We start from the raw sequence: 9,528 nt of genomic DNA, 5'->3' as shown, positions 1-9,528 counted from the left end.
ACAATTTTCAAAAGTAAAGAACTCTTTTGCACCCTATGTAAGCCAATACCAAGTGTGTGTGTGTGTGTGAGAGAGAGAGAGAGAGAGAGAGCAGACTCCAAGGCTCAAACACGGCTCTATTCTCCATGTTGCGTGGTATTTATTCTATAGTTTCTAAAACTAAAACTTAATTGAAATATCATACAATAGGGAGTTTAACCCTTTTCTTTTTACGTGATTATAAATATGAGTTTGCAAGTCATTTTTAGTAAGCCCCATATGTTCGCATACAAAAAGTCATTTTTAGTAAAGCCCCGAGTCATTTTTATGTGATTATAAATATGAGTTTGCAATTCATTTGTACTAAGCCCCATATGTTCGCATACAAAAAGACCCCTCTTATATATCTCAACAATTATAATGTCTTAAAAAAAACTTTGAAGTCATTTGTAGTAAGCCCCATATGTTCGCATACAAAAAGACCCCTCTTATATATCTCAACAATTATAATGTCTTAAAAAAAACTTTGAACCCTACAAAAACCAACGCAGAGAGCTATAAACTCCAAGGGCAGGACTCTACTTCTAGTCTCAGCCCAAGCTATGCGGATCGCAAGCCTTGTCAGAGCAGGTTGGTTTGGGCGCTTCTCATTGTGGTCTTTGTGTGTGTTTGTGTGTGTGTGTGTGAGAGAGAGAGAGCGAGAGAGAGAGAGAGAGATGCGGATCGCAAGCCTTGTCAGATTTTGGCGCTTCTCATTGTGGTCTTAATCTCGCGGAAACCGCACAGAGGCACACAAAGGTCGATGTCGAGGTGTAAGAAATATAGCGTACAATTGCTAGTTAAAGTGTGACCCTTTTTAACTGTAAGAACGGTGGAGCTGAGGAGAGGAACAAAAGCCTCTATTTGTGAGGGTAAAAGATGACTCAAGTGTAAAGAGCGAGGAGAGAGAAGGATTAGGAGTCTCAATACTTGTTGAAGGGCCTCCCCTTGCTTGATGGAGAGTATTTGCTTCTTTATTGCAAGTGGTATGTGAACGGTGAAATAATGGACTTTCCAATTAGAAGGTTCAAGCCTCAAATCTAAGAGCTTGATAGATGTTGAGAGTTTTGTTATAATGTGCCATTGTGGAAGATGTTGAGTCATATCTTATGAAGCTTGGAAGATGAAAATTTGAGGTTTGTGATGAAAAAGTTGATGATATCATCGGGTGGTAGCTTAGTTGTTAAGGTGTTTGGTTGATATGCCCGAGGTTATGGGTTCAAACCTTGCTGGCTACCCCAAATGATGCTATTTTGTAATGTTGCCTGCAGGTGTGTGTGGGGTGTGGTGTTTGTGAAAGGGCATGTGAGCCCCTAAGAGGAGTCCTCTCATGAACTAGGAATTGCGCATTTAAAAAAAAGAAGGAGAAGAGGTTGATCATTGTTGGTTGGCTAAGGTGCAGAGTATTTGTAGATCATGTGGATGATGGATTCAAGTGAAAAATGTGAATGTACGAGGAGGCCAAAAAGAGCCTAAAGGCGGCCGATCCTTAACACTGACAGCGTAAGTGAGTTACGAGGAGTTCTTAGCAAGTGTGTAAGTGAGTTACAAGGAGGTTTTACGACCGTCATGAAGAAGCCAGTGTTGTGTACCAGACGCTTTGTTGTTATGCAGGGTTCTTTGCAGAAGTCTAATGAGGTAGAGGCAGCAAGCCAAGTGGGATATGACTGGTTGATCAAGGTGACGGTGCGCTTTCTGGATTGTGCTTCCAGCAAGTTAGCAGGGGTAGAACCTTGCATAGCAATAGAGCGGTTGGTAGACAACATTGGCTTCTTCATGACGGTTGTAAAACCTCCTCGTAACTCACTCACATACTTGTTGAGAAGAGGAATAGTTCTCAGCAAGTGTGTTAGTGAGTTATGAGGAGTTCTCAGCAAGTGTGTGAGTGAGTTACGAGGAGGTTTTATGACCATCATGAAGAAGCCAGTGTTGTCCACCAGTCGCTCTGGGTTCTACCCTCCTAACTTGCTGGAAGCAAAATCCAAAAAGCGTTTCGCCGCCTTGATCAACTAGTTATATGCCACTTGGCTTGCTGCCTTTGCTTCATTAGACTTCTACAAATTCCATTTGTAAGTGCATTGAGTTGCAAAGGAGGCGGCCGAAAATCGAGAAACTTTCCACATTGTTGCCATTGTCGACATATGCTAAAATTACACTGGCCTTTGTAGATATGGTGATTGTAGTATTTCCAAAACAACAGGTGGAATGACAGATTGCGGCCTTGGATTACAAACTTCTCAAAATAGTTTTGCATGGCTGCTCTAAAAAGATGTAGATCAGCCCTTAAAGGCACCTCCTCTTGCCTACATCCTTACCTCCGCAATGTTGTCCCATCCTTGTAGTTGTCTTGTAGGCCACTAGGCGAGGTCTTCTACGAGCGATGTGTGTGATAACTTAAGAGTAAGTCATAAGTGTAAATGGACCGAGCCAGCCAAGCCATTGCAGTCTCAAAGATGCTACCATGCTACCTCGTACCCCTATAAGATGACTCTTGCATATGCCTAAAGTGTGAAATGTTGTTGTGAACTTGCCCTACTTGTTGTTGTGGTTGCCTCTTCAAATCTCACATGTGCTCTAGATGTACTTGCTTGGATGAAGATGAGAGCCTCTTGCTTAGACATGCTCTTTACTGACTGCCCATGGTCTTCCTTTATAGCCGTGATTGAAGGTGGTGCTGCCTTAGTCTACTTGCCAACTTGTAACCATTCAATTTACATGGCCACTGAGTGACTTGCTCAACAATACACATAAGCACAAATGTATGGAATGCTAGTCTTCTCGTGTTTGGTATTTGGCATGCTTTCTTCTTTTGGTGGATAGTTCTCTCTAGTTGGCACTTTGCAACCAATCATTTTTTTCCGTCTTGTGTTAATGGGTGGTCCCCTTTGCATTGTGTGGGCGCCCATTCTCACTTGTTAGCATCTTGCACACATTGTTCTTCAGTCCTACACCTATGGTAGCGTCCACTACCTTGCGTGGACTTCATCATTAGTGTTATTACCGATTCATCTTTCCCTCTCTTTGACTCACTAGAGGGGCTGCACAGACACTTGGATGCATTATAGGCTTTTTGCGAGGATCGAGACCTCACCATAAACCTTGGGAAGACCAAGGTTGTGATCTTTAACACCTCCTCGAAGTGGATACGCAGATCTACACAACAATTTACATATAGTGGGGAGCCAGTGGAGCATGTGACCTCTTATGTATACCTTGGGATCACTTTTACCAGGCTGTGTTTCTCTATGCGGATGGCAGCTATAGCGGTTGCATAGCCGTGCATAAAACTCTGGCTATTTGACACACTAGTCACACCTGCACTACTATATAGAGCTCCCATCTGGGGTCCTAGTTTATACCACAGGAGGAGACGGAGGGAGGAGCAAGCTGAGATAGACAAAGAGGATGTATATGATGGGTGGAAGCCGATGGAGAGGCCACTAGTGATGATGATCTCATGTATGATTAGAAGTAAGCCATCACTGCCACATGAGATTGTGCGGGCGAAGACAGGGATTGCATCGATTGTGACAGAGGCTATTTTCCAAACAATGACATACTGGCACAGATTATGGGAGCTCCCACTAGACAGATACCCCAGGCTCATTTTGTATCTACTTAATTATTAATATGACTCAAAATCTTACCATTTTAGTGTAAATTTGTGCTCATTTTGATGTACTTCCAAAGTAGAATAAGTGCAGAGTAGAAAAATAAAAAAAAAAGTATTTTTTGAGTGCCGTTCTCTCCCTCGTCCCCGTTCCCTACTTATGGCTGTTCCCGTCCCGTCCCCGTCCCCGTCCCCGTCCCCCGTCCCTTGTGACTATGCTACACGCACGCAAGACTAGTTTCGAGGCTTGGGGAAGCTTGGAACTAGGCAGGTTGATTGGCGAGCTGAGTTAGGGATATACTAACGGACGGGCATCCAAGTATGGACGGGCGGGCGCCCAAGTGTGGACGCCCGATGATCGGCCAAGAGCCTATAAAAGGGTGGCCAAGGTTAGTTATTGGGATGTAGAGAGTCTCGCGAGTTTGTGAGAGCTCTATGGTCTTGGAGCATGGATCTAGTGCAGACGTGCACCTGCTGTACGCAGTCGAGGCCGGCAACAGTCTCGAGGCCCGTGAGGGCAGCTTCGTGGCGGTATGGGACGTCGTGAGGAGGAGATTGGTCGGTACGTCATCCTAGTTAGCTCAGCTCGTGGCTCGATGGGGACAACCAAGACAGTGGGCTCGCCCACGGCTGTCATGGTTGGGAGGTGAGTTAGGCTTGCACCCCCTTGTTTGTTTGTTCGTTTGTTTGTAGGTTTCGAGTCTCGTACCAAGGATGTTCACGAGGAGATCCGTGGGGATTTGACAATTAGTCGTCAGTCTTTGCACCAGCTCTGTCCGCCTCCTGTAGCCCTGTATGTGCCTTCGCACAAAAGGACCTGCAGCCTGCCACTTGCGAAGAGAAAAGCATTGCACTCAATGCATCTAAACTGTACATCCACTAAGTACTTCTCACGTATGTCCCTCTTGATTCTTTACCCACTCTGCACATGGCCATCTCGTAGGAGCCACACCCAGTGATACATCCATGAACATAATAAAGTATTTGATGTATCATACCAACATACATGCATCTCACGACACAATCCAGAGTATTACCCAATGTATTCTCAATGGTACCAGGATCTAATGGCACCAGAATACAATAATACCTCAGAAAGTGTATGCATACATGCACAAATAGAGTTCAATCCATATAGCCATGAACCAAACCAACTCTAGGACTGCTCGCGAGACTTATGCCCTCCATAGAGTTATCCATAGTTGCAGTTATAGTTCAAGGGGCGGCCGACTGTGAACCATACCCAACTGTACCATCTCATGTGACTAGTACACAATATCATAGAAGTCCCATAAGCAGATGTACTATCAGCCTCAGTACCTTCGGGTGAATACAAAGATGTCACCAAGCGACTCCTAGATGACAACTGAGCCTGTCTGTAACAAGGGAGCGGAGGTGCTACCCCCCTCTTGAGCATCAGGCAATGCTCCAGACCTATGCTCTGTTGAACCTGAATGAGCCGTAACAAGAGTCGACTCCAACTCAAAGGCATCAAGATAAAGCTGCAAATCCTGAGGTGAATCTACTAAGTCACCCTCCTCCATCCACTTCGCATCCATCAGTGAACAGCTCTTGAACTTCACAGGATAGCGACGGGAAACTTTACCCTGTACCTTTCTTTCCTTATGTGCCAGTATCTGCTCGGGAATAAGAACCTCGTCAAGTTCCTCTGCTTCCGTCTGAGTCTCATCTGATACATCCTCAGGCACCCAGAACCTGCTTGCACTCCACCCAAGTGGTAAGCACAAGTCCTCCATGAAGCATAGTAGATCACCACTGCTAAACATATAAAGAAACTGTCTTCCGAACCCATGAAGCCTCTATGAAGTAACGACCGGTGACAAACTGTCGAATGTTTTGCACCATAACACTTCAACTGCTTCTTGTTCTCTTGGTTGACTACTTCTTGTCCTTGGTGTCTTTTCTCCTGAGCTTCATCTTCAGCTCTTGCTCTTCACCTCATATAGGCAGAGACACACAACCCTGCACTCTCCTGCACTTCCTTTTCACTTTCCTCATGTTGAAGCTTTTGATGTGACAACCACGGGCTCGCCTCCTTGAGAAAGTCGACGATGTCCCGGCAAACGGAACCTTGAAATCGGCCTTCAGAAATCTGACGCGCAGTGAAACAAACACTCGCACATAAAACACTTCAACGCCATTGAGGACCTAGAAAAGGAAAACAAACAGGGGGAGCTAGAGTGCTCCTGCAAACAGTACACGGACACCGATTGGTCCCAAAACGCAGTGGCGCCCCTTGCGGTATTTCTTTAATTGATTATAAGAGCTTTGTTTACAATAAGGCTGGGAACTCAGCCGTCATAGTAGAACTCCTGAAGCCTGCAAATACCCTGCATCATGGCTTCATATCCACTCGGCATCCACAAACAAGTCCAGCCATTGTTCACCTCAAAAGACTCACACATTGAGTCCTACATACAGAAGTCTTCTCCCATGATCAGGACTGCCACAACCATCCATAGCCTCTCACCCTATGAAGGGGCCTCCCAAGGTTTTAAAACCTTTTTAACTTTAATTTTTGGCCACCAGAGGTTATAGAACCTTTTTAAATTTTAAATCTGTGTCCCCTTCACACTTGGGGTTGTCCACACATGGGTTTCATTTTCAACTCCAAATTGATGCCATTCACACCGCGTCTTCATCTAGCAAGGAATGGAAGAAAGCATAGTCATTTGCTTGCAGAAAATCTACTTCAAAAACTTTGTCTTCAATAGTACTTGCTCATGAAGTACCAATGGCGAAAGCACTTTCATGTTGAGGCTTCTCCATCGAAGAACCATCAATTGGAGATACTGCATTCAAATGCTCTTAATCATTTGAATCCATACTCGAAGAATCTTTAACATAATCCTCCATAGGAATTGAAAGGGCATGCACTACTGTCATTGTAGCATGCAATAGATTCACCACATGCTTGCCTTTGCTTTGAAAATTTGCAATAGGTTCAACTGATGATGAGGCTTCCGGGGTAGAGTTGTGAGCATGAGGCCTTTTTGGACACTCAAACCATCTGTGGTTTCCATTGCAGATGGTACACAGGCCTAGTGTTTGGGCACTGTTACTAGAAGTTTGATGGGATTGAAACTCTCGACGCAGCTTGCGGGTGGGATCTCGTCCACGATTGCGGCCCTCACGATTGGGTGCTCAACCGGGGTTAGAGTTGCGTGGAGTGTAATTGAACCGATTGGAGAAAGACTGAGGTCTCGCCATGATGGTTGGGTTTGGAAGCTTGTTGGTGCTGTGGGGTTGCTAGCTTGCTTATGTAGCCCGCTAGTTAGAGAAGGTTCCCATGGAGCTTCTCGCACCTGCTCATCCCGGGCCTCTGGTTAGGCCCCATAAGTCTAGGCTAGGCAAGGGCCTAGCTTCAATGCACAGCTACCTGGATCCATGCCGTTAACTCCTCAATGGCTGGCTCCCATGATTAGCCTATCTGGTTGTGTCCCAAACCTGCCAAAACCATCCAACCACAAAGGCCACTGTCTAGTGCCTAAACCAGGCTGATGTGCATAGCTGCTCAAACATGGATTGTCCTCATAAAGGGGGCCTTACAAACATGAGCTAGCTATATCCATACAAATGTAGAGTGAGGGTGGACAATGATCTCCAATACCCACCCTCAATGGATTCCCGAAAAGAGATAGGTATCCCCCCCAATGCCAAGTCGATGTTGATGCCGCTCCATGATCGATGCATCATTGCCCATCAACACATAAGCTGATTCCGCCATGCCTTCATTGATAGCCGGAAATAGCTCCACTCGTGTTGGCGATGAAGTTGCGTTGTTGGTAGACTTGTCTTTGGGGTGTTGCTCTTAGCATGTCGATGCGTCTTGCTGCACTCCATTGCAACATGCCTCTTCTTGATGAGAAAGGATGTCAAGTCTTCACCTCCTTCCTTTGCTTTGGCAGGCAGAGCTGTCTCTCCATCACTCTCCAATTTGAACCTAGTCTCCTCCCCAAGGATTATGCTGCTGAACTCCCTAGAAGTGACAAGCTTGGGTTGATTTCTTCTTTAAAAAATAGTCTCCATGTTGTCGTGCTTTGTGAACAAATTTTGGACACACCTTGATGCCAGACCTTCCTTGGTGATGCTCTCACTAATCAAGATTATCTGGTCATGATCCTTGATTTTCCTAAGAGAAGGATGTGAGATGACCTCTTTCCAAAGCTTCTTGCGACTTGAGCTTGTCTCAAGTCTTGTCTTTCTAGGTGGATTGTCAGTCTCATATTTATTTTTTAAAGCAAACCAAATATGAAAAGCACAATCTAGATGTTGTATTGAAGATAACACACCATTTGAGATGTTACTTGTGAGTGCGTAAAGAGAATCGGCTTGTTGTTGCTTCCAAGCAAGAAGAAGAGCTGAATTTGGAACATTGTTACCGTCATCATCTTCAATGGTTGTCGGCTTCATGTCGTTGCCAAGCACCATATCTAGCAAATTGAAGGAGTCAAGGGCTTTCCTCATTTTCAGCTTCCTGTCGTCGTAATTTGTTCCATCTAGCTTTTCGTTGTTAGCCAATTGTGGTGGTAGTCATGATTGTTAGAGGCGTCAGAGGCGTTTGGTACGAGGCGGGTATTGTACGTGCCTCGAAAGACTTGTATTTTTTAGAGACGTTAGAGGCGTGTTAGAGGCGTCTGTTATATATATATATATATATGTATATATAGTGATAGATAGATATATAGTGAAAGTTGAGAGAGAGAGAGACTAGGGTGTGTATGTATGCAGCCTTGAGGGAGGGAGAGAGAGGGTGTGTATGAGAGAGCGAGAGAGAGTGTGTGTGAAAGAAAGAAAGCTGTATTAAACGTCTGCAAAAGGACAAAATGACCTATGAGACCAAAATAGTCCATCCTCATCATTTGGATACATCATCAAGATTCAAGGGTACAAAGTAAAATGAAATGAACTGAAATGAACCGGTGGAGTATAGAGATAGCTCCAAAAGTGGGTATAAAAAACATCATCATCCTACTGTGTTTGAAGTTTGAAGTTTGAACTTTGGGTCTTGAGAAAGGCTTAAGGGAGGGAGGGAGAGAATGAGGGAGAGAGAGTGTGTGAGAGGGGCTGCCTTGGGCCCTTAAAGCCCCTGTCTAAAGACTCAAACTAACTTTTTTTTTTTTTTGGGTGGACGCCTCGATCAGGCAGTCGTACGCCTCGAACTGTTAGAGGCGCACCTCGTAACAACTATGGTGGTAGTGGTCTATCATTTGCTTCCATATCCATTTCTTAAGATCCTAGGGTCAACTGCAAAGAGCAAAGAAGTTACATTTAGAGGTAAGAACTAGCCAAGGCTCTGATACTAGGTTGGAAAAGCCGCACTAGTGAAAGAGAAGACTTTTTAGTGTGGAGAAAACATAGAACACACACACAACGAGGATCTTGATGCGAAAATAAGCAGCCTATTCAAAAGTAGTAGACAAGGTAGAGAGAATGATGTATTTTCAATGCACAAAGCACGAATACAAAGATGGCAGCATTCCACACCGCGCACTTGTGTGAGACAAGCTTAGATGGCTACTAGAAAATGCTAGGAGGTAGAGTGGTTAACAAGGTAGAGGCATTGCTAAGTGATGAGCTCTCAACTTGCTCCATGCACTTGCAACTTACAACATTGCAACTCTGCAACTTTTGGTGGAGGAAGCCTAGGGTGTCCTTTTATAGGGCCCCTCCTTGGGTGGCACCTCCCTCTAGTGGTAACCTCCTCAAGTGAGAAGCTTCCTAGGGGTCACCTTTTCAACAGGAGAAGTTTATTGGGAAGCTACCTAGGGGCCACGTCCTCAAGTGGAAGCTTTGTGGGGGTCACCTTTTGAGGTGGACAAGTTTGATCTCTTCTAGGCTAGTTGTTTCTCGTACTTGTACGAATCGATTCATACCGT

The 9,528-nt window shown here is 44.9% G+C and overlaps 1 protein-coding gene across 3 annotated transcripts in view; it reads left to right on the top strand.

The window, feature by feature from the left end:
• Positions 1-465: 465 nt before the first annotated feature.
• The window catches only part of LOC147608085 (uncharacterized), a 30,603-nt gene continuing 21,540 nt past the window's right edge, over positions 466-9,528 (top strand). For 2 of the 3 annotated variants that reach the window (XM_086790017.1, XM_086790016.1), the window contains exon 1: positions 550-609. Coding sequence is in view for 1 of the 3 variants with exons in the window: in XM_086790015.1 (XP_086646141.1) it covers positions 582-609 (28 nt within the window). In the remaining 2 variants the exon portion in view is untranslated. Of the gene's footprint in view, positions 610-9,528 lie in introns of all 3 variants that reach the window. The other variant, XM_086790015.1, reaches the window with a different exon arrangement.

This window comes from Cibotium barometz, chromosome 54 (genome assembly GCF_041138505.1).
Source record: "Cibotium barometz isolate CiBa-2024 chromosome 54, ASM4113850v1, whole genome shotgun sequence".
In the NCBI taxonomy this organism is placed as follows: Eukaryota; Viridiplantae; Streptophyta; class Polypodiopsida; order Cyatheales; family Cibotiaceae; genus Cibotium; species Cibotium barometz.
The sequence above is the reverse complement of the archived record's forward strand: the minus strand, read 5'-3'. Positions and strand labels throughout refer to the sequence as shown.